At 44.5% G+C, this 16,340-nt stretch overlaps 1 protein-coding gene across 2 annotated transcripts in view; it reads left to right on the top strand.

The window, feature by feature from the left end:
- Positions 1–16,340, top strand: part of LOC124300594 (protein sickie) — a 173,584-nt gene that overhangs the window by 39,595 nt on the left and 117,649 nt on the right. The window contains exon 1 of one of the 2 annotated variants that reach the window (XM_046754862.1): positions 12,911–13,673. The exons of the other annotated variant lie outside the window; for it this stretch is intronic. Coding sequence (XP_046610818.1) covers positions 13,590–13,673 — 84 coding nt within the window. The 5' untranslated portion in view covers positions 12,911–13,589. Of the gene's footprint in view, positions 1–12,910; positions 13,674–16,340 lie in introns of those variants that run through there. 2 annotated transcript variants of the gene reach the window in all.

Genomic DNA, 16,340 nt, shown 5'->3' with positions numbered 1-16,340 from the left:
GGTGGCGCTGGCACGATAACAGCAAAGTTTCCTCCAACTACTGCGGAAGCTGTAACTCTAACGACTCCAGCAATTGTCCAAATCCTATCGCAAACTGCCGCTAAACGTCTATAAACACCTCGCAGTCCGAAAACGTAACACAATTAATTCGGGTAGAATTAGCGGGATACTCCGGTTCGAAATTTTGACATGTCGAAATACGAGAGACCGGAACGCAATAACAACGCGCTTGTCACTGCGGCCTCTGAGGGGAATTCGCAACAGCGGACAATAATTGGCGCACTGGTCAATAGACCCATTAGCTTTGGATATGTGGAATTCCGGGCACACGCACGGGTGATTCTTACTCGTGTTCGCAGTTCGTGCAGAGCCGGCCATGGTGTGGGTTCATCGGGAACACAACTGGCACACGAGTCGAGCTGCTGTGCCAAAGTAGCGCGTACGTGTTCGCGCGCGCGCCCTTGCATCGGCCGTTCGTCCTGCGGACGGTGCGCTCCTTGAACCATTCAGTCCCTGCGGGGAATCCTCGCGGGAACCTCTTACCGCGTGCGCTCAGTGTTCGACGTGAAAGAGCGCCCGGTGATCCGGTGGTTGGAGAGGTCATCGTTTATTGTTGCCGTTTGTCCGCCACCTACGGAGCATGTGGCGTCGGTGTGGGTGGATTTGAAAAATGGGTGTACAATGTCAGGAAGCTCAGGACTGAAGTTACCGAGTAATTACAAGCAGACGGGAACCAGACCCAAGGTGAAAACGTCGAAATTGACGTCTCCAAAGCCGGTTAGGTCCTCCTCCATCGCTAATGCTAATAATAATAAGCGACAGGACGTCGCTTTTCAATCACTCACTACCGAGGCTCACTGTCTGAATTCTAACGACAAGCAAATTAAAGTTACCTCGAGTCTGCTGTCGCCGAAGAATTCTCCGAAGAATTCTCCGAAGAAATCACCAAGGAGGCTGCATTTTCCTTCCGAGGATCAGGATCAGGACACTGGTTTCTCACCGAGGAACTCACCGAAACGCTCGCCGAAGAGGTTGTTACCTTCGTTGGAGGACGCTTCTCGCCAGGTTACCATGGGTCTCGCTTTCAAGCCGCAAAACAACTTTCAGGACGAAATGCGCGACATGTCCTTCCTCGAGTTTGAGACCAAGTATAACCTCGAAAAGGAGCTGCTTCTGTCCAGGTACGAATTACGGAACGAGTACGACGGCTGCGGCGGCCTCACGCCCACCAGGATGGGCGTTTACACCGAGCTGCCTGACCCTTGTCGCAATTTCGAAACCGTGACAAACTCCTGCCTGCAACCTGCTGCCGAAGGATTCAGCTTTGCTCCTGGATGGGCGTTGAACGCCGAACATTTTTACCAGTGGCAACAGCGGGGGAAAACGACTAAAGAGGTACGCTGCAGTTTTATGACAAAACTGCATCGACGTGCAGGTTCACCATATTGCTGCTGCACTTGCGCGTAAAAATGCTCAGTGAAGGTGGTAAGAGATCCTCGAAATTGGATCGAAATGTTGATTCAGAGATATTTCACGCGACGAATTTCACGCCCAGTGGCTTTACGGTGTTGGGGTTTAATTGAGACGCTACTTTAATCATACCTACTCGTATCCGAATGTGACTCATTCGCTTCGCTCGTGTTGGCCGAATGCCAGAAATTAATATTCTGATCGAATTTTCCATGGTTTTCTTTTATCTCTTTGGACCAGTATTGCCCTAGGCAGAGAGTGAAGGGAATATTACGCTTACGCTGTGAGATTCATGTTATCATCTGATCAAGGTGGCTCATATAGTTGATAGTAATTGTCACTGAATTCGATTTGGTGTAACGGACATATGCACATTGGTATATCACTGAACGGCAATTTATTAAACATAATCAATCATCGTCAATTTACTCTAAAATTATACCCTGTCTTTGAACCTGGCAATATAAACGGTCAAGTTACATCGTTACTGAACGAATATCGATACATCATTATTCCTCATGATAAACGTATTAGCTGCGGTCGCAGAATTTCTCTTTCGCCTTGCTGGATATATTTAAAATCTCAAAGTAAATCGTGACAAATCAATTAGGTACTTTGAATTTGGTCGTTGAATGCGCGATTATTTAAAAATATTGCAAGAGATGCTTGTATTGAAAAATCGTATCTCTCAATACGCAGAGTTAGAATTCCAAGTTTCCCTTTATAGAGTGAGTGGCGCGTACGACAACAATGAGATTTGATGCGGCGAATAAAGCGTAGCGAAGTGCTCGAAAGGCCGGAGTTAACATAATTGAAGTTATTCCAGCACTGAAGAGTGAGTCAATTAATATCGTTGGAATTCGCAAATTTGCAAGCTGTCAGCTGCAGCTCTTCACTCGGTTTCGTCCGCCTCTGGCTTCTCTGGGAGAGAACAACAATGACTTCTTCCCTTTCCCTCCGGGTCCTGAAAGCCTCAGGGAAGTCTACCGTAGGCTCGATGGCACGGCTTTGAAACCCACTCGTTCGTTCGTTTGCATTACGATTCAATTCACTTATGCAAAAATATCCGTACATACATCCATAGTGTTGTATGCCTGCATATCTGCTCGAAGTTCATTCCTGCACTCGGTTCGTTTTGCTTTTCCTTTCGACAGTTCGCGAACGGCGCATGAATGAGCACGCGATTCGACTTACGGCTTACGGTTAATTTTAATGGAAATAAAATCGCCCGGTTCCTCGTACAGTTGCAGGCGTACGTATTGCATATTTTATTTGCAACATAATTCCAGCTCAGACGGCTACATCCCGCGGAGAAAGCTGCTGTTTTCTTTCCTTGCGAGATTTCTTATTTCACTTTTTAATCGAGATACTTTTCGTAAATTACCTAAGCTCGGTACGACGCCTCGAGGCACGTTTGGGGTGGCTGCATCGCAACAAGGAAGCAATATTCTCCTCGGTGGTTGCGCGTCACCGAGAAAATATACCTCGCTCTATCAGGGCTCAAAATTACCCTCACAATTACTCTGCGGTCACCCGCATCCAACGACGGATTTTACATAATTTTTATTTATTTATTTTACGATAGCTCGGGATTTTGACGTCAGGCGATTCTCTTGATAAAAATACTCATCAAAATGAAAACACGACCCTCGTGGATTCGTTGGCAGAGGCATCGGTATTTCCCGTCTTTACTCCCAAATATTCGCGGTTATTCGCGCATCTTTGGTCGCATTCTCGGATAATCCATCCTCACAGCTCAGCCTGACGATCTGGTCTAACGCTTACTTGCCGCCTCTCCGGCTGCATAGGGTGTTTTTCTTAGTCGGGCGGGCCCGTACTCGATGCATCCGTAAGAGGCTGTAGGGCCGTATGAATTTCTTAGGGTGATTTTAGACGGGGCTAATACAGTGCCCGAGGGTGTCGAAACACTTTGATCAATCCCCTGTCCGCGCTTGGTTGGTGTTTACTCTGAGGGCGACGAGAGCGGAGCTACTACCAGCATCTTACGCCGCTGCAGCTAGAGCTCGAGATTCAATATCGCGAAATCTCTACCACGCTTCGTGGAAGCAGCTTCGCTGCAATGCAGGCTATCGTACGCCATGCGTCAGATGCCCGGGCGATCAATCGCTCGGAAAAATTGACTTTTGCCGCACATATTGCTTCCAGCTAGGCGATTCTCCACCCCGAATGTATACATGTACATATATATATATATATACAAACATATATATATTAATTTGATTAGCAACATATTTTCTTTATACCGCCGTCATAACTTTTACGCCCCATCCATAGACATTGCAGGAGTACGATGGCAGCTTTATGGTACGTCTACCGTGCTTTCGTGGTCATGGAATGTGCAAGCCGTTCCGAATTTCATATTACCCGAAAATTCGTATCACCGCACGAAGATTCGGTGTCGAAATTCGTTCTTTCGGTTATAAGCAATGATCTCGTTGCAGCATCTTGACTCTGATGTTCTTTTGAAGGACAAGTTACGTATTTTAAATTCGCAAGAACATTCTGAGGAGCGAATCTTCAAGTTTAATGGAAGAGTCTTATGCATACAATTGATATTGAAATAGTGCGAAAATTATGGGGAGCGTTGAAAGATGAGGAAGGGAAAATAAACGCTCTAACAGGAATCGCGAGAGCTTTAAACACGTCTATGTTTTTCGCAATAGTGAATATCGCGTTTCGCAAATTGGGAACAGGACGAGTTGTTACAGGTTCCATGAGTCATTACTTGGGCTGATTGAATCAGAGATCCATTTTGGGCGAAGATTGTCGGGTGGAGATATTTAGTTTACCCCGAGGGCTTGGGGTAGGTTATACTTCCCTCCATTCGGGACTTGGGCCGACCTCTGACCCCACTCCGAGACCGGGTCGCGTCCCAGTTCTAAATTAGTTGCTTCGATTGCCAATTTTCGCCTCCCCCAAGTTGAAATTCTATCCTACAAACTCACGGGAGCTCGGCACACGGCGGCGGCTTGACTTACGACCCTCTCTAATGTATACACGGACACGTGTATGGACGGGTATACAACTTCCGGTTAGACGCTGCGGCGCGTTGTCTAGTATCTCTCCGTCGAATGGATAAAAAGCGAATCGCCTTCTTCGTCGATATCGTCGTAGGTCGTGGACAGACTCAAGTAAGAATCGTCATCGAATGATTCGTGCGTCATCTTCGTGAGAAATTTTATCGTAGGAACTGATGTCATTCGTTAACGACGGTTAACTCTCCGTTTCCGGGAACGAGACGCGTGTCTCAGGGGCCATTTCTTATCTCTTCCTTGTATACATGCACATGCCTACACAATCCGCTTGGATTTATTTTCGTTTTGTCATCGCTCTGCAGCCAACTTACATGGGCGATGCTTATTGTCTGCGAATGAAACGGAACGCATGTGCTCTGCCTTATTTTAGGACTTGTTTTTTCTGTTGCAGGCATCCTAGAAAACATTTTTTTTTTTATTTCTACACGTTGAGTGACGTGGCGTCTCAGAGAAATTTACACAAACTGTGACTTCACTTTCAGTTTTGAAAATACTTCGTCTATTTGTAATAGAAAATTTATGCGAATGAAACGGAACAAGACCTTGAAGGATGTATGTAGCAGTACATCCGAATATCGTTTTTTTTTTTACGGACCAGAACATATAACTCAGAAAATGCGTCTCGAGCCCCCTGAATATAAATAAACGTTAGAAAATACGGAATGTCCGAAAGAACCGATGTAAAAAACAGACCCTGCATTCTATGTAACAAAAAGTCATACTTTGGTTCTATTTCTATTTCTAAAGTTGCGAAATTTCTTTCGGCGTATCATGGCGTGTGATTACAAAGTGGAGGAAGCAATCGTCGTTTGAATCAAGTCACCCGGTAAATAGGTAGATACGGTTTGTCAGCGTTGATCTTTGTACGAGATACGCTAACCAGCAACTGACAAGGTTGATTAACCGTGAGTGCATTTCCCTCCCGTGTAGTTAATTAATCCTTGTTTTTGATGACCGAGCTTCAGCCCCGAGTGTTCCATTTCATAAACAACGGAAAGCGAACCAGCGCAGGTAACTCGATAAACCCGTGCAGCCGATCCATTTGTTCGGTTGAAAATCAAGCCCCCATTTCCCATCGAATCCCCCGGCGTCGTCCGGGGGCTGAAAAAATAGACAAATCCGTCAACCCTCCTTCGGCGGCGGCAGACGAGTCCGTGTAAACGGCCAGATTTTTTTTCCTCATCGCTTTTTCTCCTTCCTTTTATTTACCGCTGTGGACAAGCGTGTCGGCGCACAGTTCGTCACCCCATATACGGATAAATTACTTATCGTAATTCGATTATCAAGGGCGTTCCCGAGAATGACTGGAGGAGAGCCGCAGATGCAGCCTTCAATTGGGACGAATTCGGCCGGGTTCAAGGGAGAGGAAATCGGGATGGGGGGGATTAGTTCAAATTCCGGTGGTCCTTTGCATCCCGGATAGGATTTCGTCTGAGTAAACCAATTTGGGCATCTGGATTAATGGATTGTGTATCCCGCAAATTAGTTGTGCCTACTACTCCAAATCGATGCACTCGCATCGGAACACGGCCCGTACCGCGATCTACAGCTGATCAAATCCAGTGCGTCATAGCCCATTTCTTTTTTTTTTTCATCAGGCAATTAATGCTCACCCCTCAAACAAATTCCCGTCCTCAATCCGGTACTTGAATTCTACAGGGAAACAATTTTCCAGTCTTTAATACGTTCAAATTTCGCAAAATAGTCCAAGGAAACGCGTTGCTCCGAAAATATTGAGTTTTTAAAAATGATTTGGCACCTTTTTATTCCCAAACCAGTTACATGGTGTACTGTGACGATTGTTCAGCGAATGTTTATACACAGTTTGTACACAGTTTGGTAAAGTCAGAGCCTTCCTCTTACCGCAGATCTTAACTCGGTCACGTTCAAATTGCCGCCATATGGGGTTACTCGAGTTGCAGCGCTAGTCTTAATAACGCGAAGACAGCAAAAGCCGCCAACCACAGCTTCACAAAGCGGTCAAAAGTGGTAACAGCTAAATATAGACACGTGAGTTCGTTTCTCCGAGGTCTTAATGAGGCTCGATTGTGCATTTGCATCTCCGCGCCGTGAATGCGGCAGGTTCAACGCTGCACTTTTTTCTTTTTATTCTTATTCTGAGTACAGTTTAATTTTTCGAGGAGATACGTGTTTTCATATACGCTTTATTTCATCGTTTTAAGTCACACCGGGTGATTTCAAATGATTTTCGACGTGCACCTTCGAAGCGAATAACCCCCTATTTTTTCGGTCCGTATCGTCTTTGTTCATCCCCACGTACAATCTCATGCGATACGAGTCTTTACGAAATCTGCCAACGGGTGCGAAGCTAGCAGAGCGAAGACGAGGGCGACGTCCCGTTGATCTGGCATCGGGTAGAGCCCTTCGGGGGAAAACCCTGCCTCGAAATGTCAGGGCTCGTTAGGACGAACCCGAGTCAGGGTATCTTCCGGAGGTGCCCCGTGTCTGTCACTGCAAGGCGGCCGAATAGAATGCATGCGCGTACGTGAGGAGGAAAAATTATCGCAATTCCGTATTCGGCCCGCGGGCGAATGTGTGCCGTTGAAGACGCCCCGATCCGTCAATTGGATTCGACGTGGTGGCTCATCCTACGATTCCTGAACCCGAGGGCTGCGCTTCTAATTTCAGGCGTCCGTCAATCACGGCTCGTAACGTATGACGGAAAATCGGCGCCTTACAGTCCGAGCTTTGGAAATCGCTGTGAAGTGCCGTGACGGAAATCGGGACGGAAATCGCACGCGTAACTTACGGCTACGTCGGCAAATCGCGGGGAAATCGTACAAAGCTCGAAAAGCCTGAAACGGTAATAGTCCCGCTGGTGTCGTGACGACTCTGCTTCGCGGTCATATTTCAGGGTTTAACGATTATTGGAAGAAGTAACGTGCTCAGCTGTAATTATATGTCGACAAGTGCTGCTGGTGACGTCGATGGTTTATTATACCTAGTAATTTTACGCACATATCTGCACGCAGAGCTCATGTGTTGCGGTTTTTCCCACTATGACATTGTATGTCGGTCAAGGTTTCCGAGTATTTTTGTATAAGCTACATATGGTTTGCGTTTTGTTGCATATAATTGCTTAGTGGAGTGTGTTATTCAGGTTTTTTTTTCTAACCGTAAACAAATTTTCTTTTAGAAAAATGATCTTCTTTTAGTACAGGTGGGAAAATTGATTTCGTATACTTGAGCTTTTTTATCAATTTTTTTTTAAAGATAATTCGTATCCACGGAAAAGTGCCACCATATTTTTTAAACGTTATATCTACATTTTTGTGGAATGGAAAATTTCAATCTTTGTGCAAGCTTTACGGACGAATTTTTTTATCGTCAAAATTCGTGTCGAATGTTTCATGGTCATAATTCAAAATGATGAAACTTTTGACATATTTATCATCTCTTACTTGTAAAAATTGTTCCAAGTATTCGTACCTATGTTCGAGGAATCAATATAACTTTGAATACGTCCCGATTTTCTTGTCATTGAAAAACTCGCTCCCACCCGAGTCCGAAATGTGAAAGGTGAAAATTAAGGTCGGCGACGAAACTTCGGGGTGGGTATTTAATCGTAGTTTAACCATTATTACACGGATAATGGTTATACGCAGAGAGTACGTCATTATAGCTGATACTTATAACCTACACGAGTTCCACGGGTGTAATAAATGTGCATATCGCGTCTAGCCACTCTCGTGTCGAGGCCCACACGGGTCCAGCTGACAATGGGAGGGTTGGGCTCCGAAGGATCCTTTTGGACGACGCCGCGATGCGGTTCGGCTCGTCGCCGGTCTTCTCTCTCGCCTCGTACGGAGGAACGCGCGTGTGTTGTAATGATATGTACGTCTTACTCATTCATAAAACATGCTCACGTGGTCGCATGGCGCCTACCCGAGTAACGTATGTTCTGGTAAAAAGACGATTGTGAGTAAAATAGCGTTTCTAGAACCGAGAATTGTGTGACCCGAAAAAAGAAGCAGAAATAAAAGCAAAGGGGGTGAAAGAGAGGACAGAGATAGATAGAGAGAGAGAGAGAGAGAGAGAGAGAGAGGATATGGCGGGCCCTAAATAAATTATCAGGGCTGCTTGGCTGCTGCTCGGCCAGTGCAAGTTAAAATGGGGAGAAATTTCAATGCATTATACACGCATAATGCGAACTTGTTACCACATAAATATTTATCCGGCTACTTTCTCCGTCTTGAACGCATACCTATCAGCATCAGCCCGCTCCTCAAGGAGCCGCCTGCACACGCTCCAGTGGCATTCGAATTCACGCGCGACCTTTTGCACGTTTCATATGGATATGTGGCCGTACGTCACACACGTAGACGTGTACACGGATAACGGGGAATAAAAATTTCTCGGTTCGGTTACCATGGTAACTTTTACCCGCGAGGGATGCACGTATTCCTCTAGGACACGTACTACGCGCACGTCCTGAGGGAAGAGGGTGCATCCTCTAGCTTTCGGGGATCGCTAACTAGGTTACAGAGGTTCCCAACCGTACCGCCTTCAGTCACCCGACCGTCTTCATTATCCCTCCGATTCTCTCCCCTTTATACCTAACGTATCCTGTGCAGGCTACGTGGCTTATTTAATGCCGACTTGACCGACCGTTGCTTATACCCTTTGTATACATTTGTGTATAAGATTGTAGTGAATTTTTTTAAGCAAAAATTTCCTCTTAACTACGATGTTTGCGGTAGGATTCGATTTTACGTTTCGTCTAGTATCGACAATCTTATAACTGTCAATAAAGTCTTGCCGAGACTTTTTATAACTATATGTCGTGAAATAAAAAAATATCTTCCATTTCATCACGGTTGATGCTTGTATAATCGTGTCTGGGTATAAACGTAAATAGACACGCGTTTAATTAAAGTTTTCTTTGTAACATTGCGAGATATTGCAAGGTATCAATGGAAAATTATTATTTTCTCGTATTCCTTTACAATGAAGGATGTTTAAAAAAGTATATTTGGAATTGCTTAGAATCTTATTTTTCAATTGTCCTACTTCACGTGTACGTGAATTTTAACAAACGAGAAAATAAAACTAGCGCTAGGTAACGCAGATTTAAAAATTGTTCAACACGTGTTTTCGCTCAGCACACGATTACTGATTGCAGTATTCGTATTACATGCACGCAAATATACGCACGAAGTACACACACAGAGAGGCGAATACCTTATGGCCGCGATGTGCAAACTTTTCAACGACATACGTGTACTCACGGAGTCGTAATTGGTGTGTGTAAAGTGTATATAGGAAATGGGCACTCGTCCAGCTGAAAGAGGATTTTCTTTGTTTTTTTCCTATTTTTTTTTTTTTTTTGGTTTTACTACTATCCCACCGCGTTTCGCCCCCCCATCTTCTGCTCTACTATCAACTCCATCTCGCTTCTACGTGTTTCCTCGCCCCGTTTTTAACCCCGTTTCATATCAATCCCTCTTTATCCAGCACTCGCGGCGTGATCCACGCTGCACGTGTAGTAGGTACGTACGTTTATAACGTTCATACGGGAGGCAGCGATCCCCTGCATTCGCGGTGGATGGAAGGCGAACATGTGGCCTCCGTTACTACTTAGCCTTTTCTCTCCCCCCCACCCTCCCCCCCCTTCAGCGGGCTATCCTGCACGAGCTTTCGCTCCTCTTCATTCGTCCGTCTCTCCTTTCCATGTCCCTGAGCAGGCCCGCCTTGTCCGTAGTCCCTCGCTTTTTTGCGTCGGAAGCGCCACGTGCTCGTGCGGAGCTTTTTTACCCGCGCGTTTCCCCGTCCCCGTCGCCCCATCGTTCGCCCTTCTTTTGTTTTTAAGCGGGAGATTTAAGATCTCGCGCCGGGACTTTAACTCGAGGATTTCAGTTGAAGGGGGACGACGGCGACAATAATTAGACGTCATCTAGAATTTGTAATAATTCTGTCCCTCAACACGCGCGATCGTTACAACTTGGCTTCTGTTTGTATTTTTAATTCACGTTTTTTTTTTCTTTCGCCTCTCTTTTACCCTTGAATTACAAATCCTCCGATGGAGCTATACATAGGCATCTTTGTATACATGTATGTATATATGCTTACATGTCCACACGTGGGTCGGGGATCACCCACGAATCACGATTGCGCTCTGCTTATAACCCGGAGACTGGGTCCCTCGTTTTTCTAGTTTCGTCTGCTCGTCAATCTTTGTTATACTTTATTTCTTTACGAGTTAAGGGGGAAATGACCTTTTATCTTTGAATAAGTTTTTTGTACATCGTGTAAATATAAATTTCACCTCAAATTATCACTGTCTGTGCTAAGTTTAATTTGTTCAAAAAATTTTACATTTTACATAGCATGACGGAATTTTCCGTAAAATATGACAGAGGGTGTATGCAAAAAGCCTTGTCAAAAGCTACTTTGTTATATGTATTATTCACGTTGAAATTGTCAAAAAAATGGTAAAAATAACTGACACTTCTGTTGAGGTTTCACATTACGTGTACGCAAAATTTTCGCGATGAAGCTTCCTAAGAAAGCTAATTTTTGAGTTGAATGAACCGAACGGAAACTACAGTCTTTCGTAACAAGTGGAACAAAAAAATGTGCAAATAAATTTTTCGGCTCATTTGTGAACGAAAATTTTGACTTGTGGCTACCAAAGAAGAACGGCATCATGAGTTCGCGACGTTAGGTTATGACAATTACCGAGGCTCTTCAGTCGCCTGCGGGACTGTTCCGAATCGTAATAAAGTACTTGGCGCATGATTCGAATGATAATGCGACTTTCGACTACGTTGATACAACAAAGAATAGCGAACTTTGCACTTCATGAGGTTTGGATGAATGAATGTGCAGTACAGCAAATACATCGAGGAAGATACCGAGGGATTGAGATCCTGCACGAGAAACGATCAGACGCGGAGCGATGCAGAGGAGGAAATTATTTACTAATTAATTTATAGCCGCGGTAAAGCTTCGGCCAATGGCTGTTGGTAATCCGTTAATTTGTTTTATTTCCCGAGTTGTTAGTTAGCCGCAGAAGAAGTCTAGAAGGAAGGCTGAAAGTTAGCGGTGCGGTAGCTGACTAAAGTAACGCGTCTATTCCGGTAATCTTATGAAAGTTACCGCGGCGAGGCTACAGGCTGCTCTAACCCTAATCTCTAATCACCCAATCATCTGTTCGTTTCTCTCAGATGTTATTTTCGTTCGGCGGATGGAATGGTATTGTCCAAAATACGGCCTGTTCGGCTACGCCAGGACCGGGACACGCGGTGCGGATGGACGTTATTATTTCTTAACCAACTCACGAACTTTACTGGCAGGTCACTTTTACGTTCGGCTGATATATTTCGCGTCGAACTTTTGCCTTTTTCTAACTTTTTTCTTCAAACTTTAGTTATTTGCCCCGTGTTTGACAACCTCGTTTCTTATTAGACCACAGTATTTTACCTCGTCTAAACCGCGGTACCAGTTTGTTGTCTAATAAATTACCTTATTTTTATTTTTATTTTTTGTAAATACAAATAATCCCAACGACTTGTGTGCATCAGTGCTCCTCAATTTTTAAGCTGGCAATTCATGATAAAATATAACGTTCAGTGGCCATAACGTGTCATATGTGTTAGTGACCTCAGAGCTTTGAGTTCGCAAATCGTGGTATTTGAAAAGTAATTTCGTTGGTCTCATATTTCCGATTTTGAAAAATGACGAGCAAATTTTACTCGCATTTGTTTTTCGAAAGGACATCGGTACACAACGAAAAGTATTTAAAATGCAACGGTGATTTAAATTTCGATATCACTAGAGCGTATTCTGAATATCCAGAAGAACAACCGTAACTTCAACAAAGCGTTAAAACCACAAGTTAGGAAATTTGATTGCATATGCATTAAAAAGAAACGAAAATTACAAACGACGGACTTGCAGATAACTTGATTTAACGGCGCACAGGTACATCGGTGTAAAATAATCGTCCTTCCTGTTCTCTGCACTACGGCTATTATTTGAGGTCAATATTTTGACTGTCTGAGGCATCTGCACACACTGGCGCATGTCGACGCCGGGCGTCGCAGTGGATTCAGTCACGTCTAGTACGCCGCACCGTCGAGACGCACGTTCCGCTCGTCGCGGCTTGCCTTTGAAAATGTGCGCGCCGATCAGGGAGGCCCGAAACGCTACTGAAACCTTCTTAAACACTTCGAAGATTCGTAAAAAGTTATGAAATTTGGTGCTACATGTATAGTTGTCTAATATTATTGTCGATTGATAAACTTATCGGTGAAAGTCGTGCACCGAAAAATTTGAACTCGTGTAACCGAAAAATTTGTTAAAAATAATATATGAATAGAAAAATTACTTTAGAAATATATAATTATGGGGTATTACTATTTTTACAAGTCAAATTCTATCACACAGTGCCAATAACTCAAGGTGAACATCCTTGAGGATAATTTTGTCGTGTTACATAATAAAAAGGGTGATTCTATTCAAGAACGACAGCGAAGCTCGACGAATATTTCAGAATTCACGCTTTAGGAATCGAAGGGTTTGATGGTGCCGTTACTCTCCCTTCCTCCGGTCACGTGGTGCACCCAGGATAGTTGAGTTCGATTAAGTTCGAGCCGTGTCGTTGTGGATGTCACAGTTGATCCGTCGTCTAGATTGAGTCTAGACGGGTCGAGATCATAAATACCGGAGAAGAGCGGCTGACGGAAGAAGGATATCGGTGCAACACCGCAGTGATCGCGGGTGCTTTTTAGGTGTCCTTAGAAAGGTTCGTCGGAATCATTAGGTGGACATTGAGTGCGGTTTGTAAGTGACGTAGAAATATATAGAGCCGGTGCGGGACGAGGCGAATGCCCACTTCGGACACGCATACCTTAGCGCCTTTAAACCTCTCAACCTTTCAACCTTTAAGCTCTTTAAACTCCTTAAGCCTTATCTTTATTGCACGGGAGGACACCGCGGCACTCTCTCATATACATACCAACGGACATATCCGTACTCATACGCTACTGTCCGCCGAACGCGGCCTGGCAAAGCCTCGGTGAAGCACCAAAGTCCGGGATTATGGCTTGCATCAGAGCTCCAAGGTCCGTACAAGGCTCAACCGACGACGTCAAGATCGACCCTACTACCCGAAACATTGTACAGGTATTTCACCCTCCTATCCTCTCGACATGAGACCCTCGTGTCCTCTGCACTAACCCCAGAACTTTCAACCCAGTCACTCGTTAGCTTCGCTGGGAAATTACTCGTACGAAATACTATACTTGGGTATATTGATAGGGCCAAGAATAGTGTAAAAGTTTTTTTTTAACTGCTTTTGCAGCAACTACGTTTGAAGTACTGACTATAATTAATGTGAACCGAGAGAATTTGCAACTTTTACGTCAAGATGATTTTTATTTGGCACACATTAATTTCAATTTGCGCATTCTTCATCAGAGATTTTAAAAATCTGAGGGACTGAGCGTTCGAAAGATACTGAAAGTTCGGTATTAGGATCCTTTCAGCAGTGACATGATTGATCCCTACTCACTACACCATTGAGGGATGGAAGGAGTTTCATTTTTAACGAATGCACCTCTCACATGTTCAATGAACAAAGGCTGGAAGCTCAGATCCATGAATTATTGCAAAAATTCAACGTTCTTTTCGCTTTATATATGGTAACGCGCGGCTTTAACGTGGCATTTTTAACGCGCGTTACAATATACGTAAATATACATATACTGGAATATCGTTGGAAAAGGAGGTGACGCTCATTTCGAGAGTCGATTTACATCCACCTAACTTGCACCTTCCACTATAAATTTGTCAGCACGGTTTGACTAGCAGACAAAACCCATTGTTCATGTAACTCACTCCACCATCTGCCTTCTGCATGGTCTATACATACTTCCATCAACATGAACTTTGGATCGTTGAATTCTGAAAAAACATGTTGATCAAGGCAAATAGAGGGATGAGTGTTGACTCTTTTATCGAAACATCTCAGAGGCGTTTATATATTTGGAATGGCTATTCGGTTACTGCTGCAGTAGATAAGGGTGATGTTGTGCAAAGAGCACGGCTAGTGACCAGTCAGCCTTTTTCGTGCCACAATTGCACGTTCCATTGTTTCGGATGTCTCTGTGTTATGCTTCTTTAAAGTTTTTCTTTAGCAAAAAAATTATCAAATTAAAGTGGAACGTGTGGAGTTCATTTACCGCACAAATCCCCGCTGACCCTAATCATCTTTGTGGCGATGGATGCGCCTAAAGCGCAGAAATTGTGCAGCAAGCGCAGAACAGCGCACGTCTAATTAACCATCGGAAAGACAGACGTGCGGATGAGCACAACGAAGATTCGTCCGTTGTGCACACCTACGCGAAATCTACGACATTACAGCGTCGGGTTAGGTTGCAATAAGCGTTGTTCAGTCTGCGTCGTCGGCTCTGCACCGCTTTATTAACACCTACGGTTAACGTGCCGGGTGGAAAGGGCAGGTTAGAGAACTCGAGTGGTTGTTCGAGGATTTGCGAGACCCTCATCCTGTGCTCAAAGCAACGCTCGGTAACTTGAGAATCGGCCGTGTGACGAGCCTGGAATCAAGATCCACTCGTTGTTGGGTGTGAAATTCTCCTATCCATAGTTCGTTCCCTTTATCTCGTGAATTGTTTTAAAATTATTCTCATGCGGGACAACAGCGTATTATAGTACATGTATACAGAACCAAGAATTCGACGTAAGCCGCTGACTCAATTTTTATCACAATCAGTTTAAACCAAACTTCCCCTTGTGTTTTTACACAGAATCGGTGATTGGTCGTTTGCTGGTTTCTTCAGGAATGACGAACGTCGGAATTTCCGGAGAGTCTAAATTTTATATTTAAAATCACGAGAAGTGTTGAAACATGTCAGTGTGCCAGTAATAGCCACTGTGTGCATGCTGATCGCGCTACCAACTGTGCCGTATCTGGTCGTAATTTTGGAGCCATTACAAACGAGTAACATCGTCACATAACTCAAATTTTTACACCTTTAACCTCAATCCGGTGTGGACGGTTGTTGTTATACCTTCTTGACCGAATTTCGATCATTCCAATCAGAGGGAAAGAATCCCTCGCAGGCTCATGCCTTTACGGAAAATTCTTGTATCTTCTTTAGATCATAAGCGATCAAGGAGTATACATTCAGCATATTCGTTCTTTTGTCACGAGCTCTGCCAAAGACTTGAGGGAACAGTTTGTTCCCTGACGGGTGACGTTAGAAAACACAATGCGAGATGATAACGAGGAACGGGAAAGTCAACTCGTCGACAGGTATCAGATATGCATCTCAAGTTGACGCAGTGTTCGATAGCTTCTGGAGGCATTCAGGTCTCTTTGAGTTGTATGAGGCAGTAAATCCGGAGTAAAAGATGCCGCCAGAGTTATCGGTATTTTGGTATTTACAGTGGCGATGCAGGACGCACTGCCTGCGCTTGGAATAATAGAGATTAGGAGTGACCCGAAATTATGAAGGAAGTGATCTTGGTTTTCTCTTTGGACGGCTCAAAAATAGGTCCGCCGTGGTGTGTACGCCGGTGACTAACCCCCCGTCCTCTCTTCTTCTCTTCCTCTCTTCCTCTTTTCTCTCTCGCTTCACTCCATTTTAGAATACCCTCTCCCTCTCCTTCTCCCTCTCTCCCTCTCTCTTGCTCTCTGGCTTTTTCCCACTCTGTGACACTCTCCTCTTCTCTCATCTGCGCGTATTTCACCTCATCTCATTTCATCTTCCCCTTTTCTCTCTCTCTCTCTCTCTCTCTCTCTCTCTCTCTCTCTCTCTCTCTCTCTCT

The sequence above is a fragment of the Neodiprion virginianus genome, chromosome 3, assembly GCF_021901495.1.
Source record: "Neodiprion virginianus isolate iyNeoVirg1 chromosome 3, iyNeoVirg1.1, whole genome shotgun sequence".
Lineage (NCBI taxonomy): Eukaryota > Metazoa > Arthropoda > Insecta > Hymenoptera > Diprionidae > Neodiprion > Neodiprion virginianus.
Note: the sequence above shows the minus strand (reverse complement) of the source record. Positions and strands in the feature narration are given on the sequence as shown.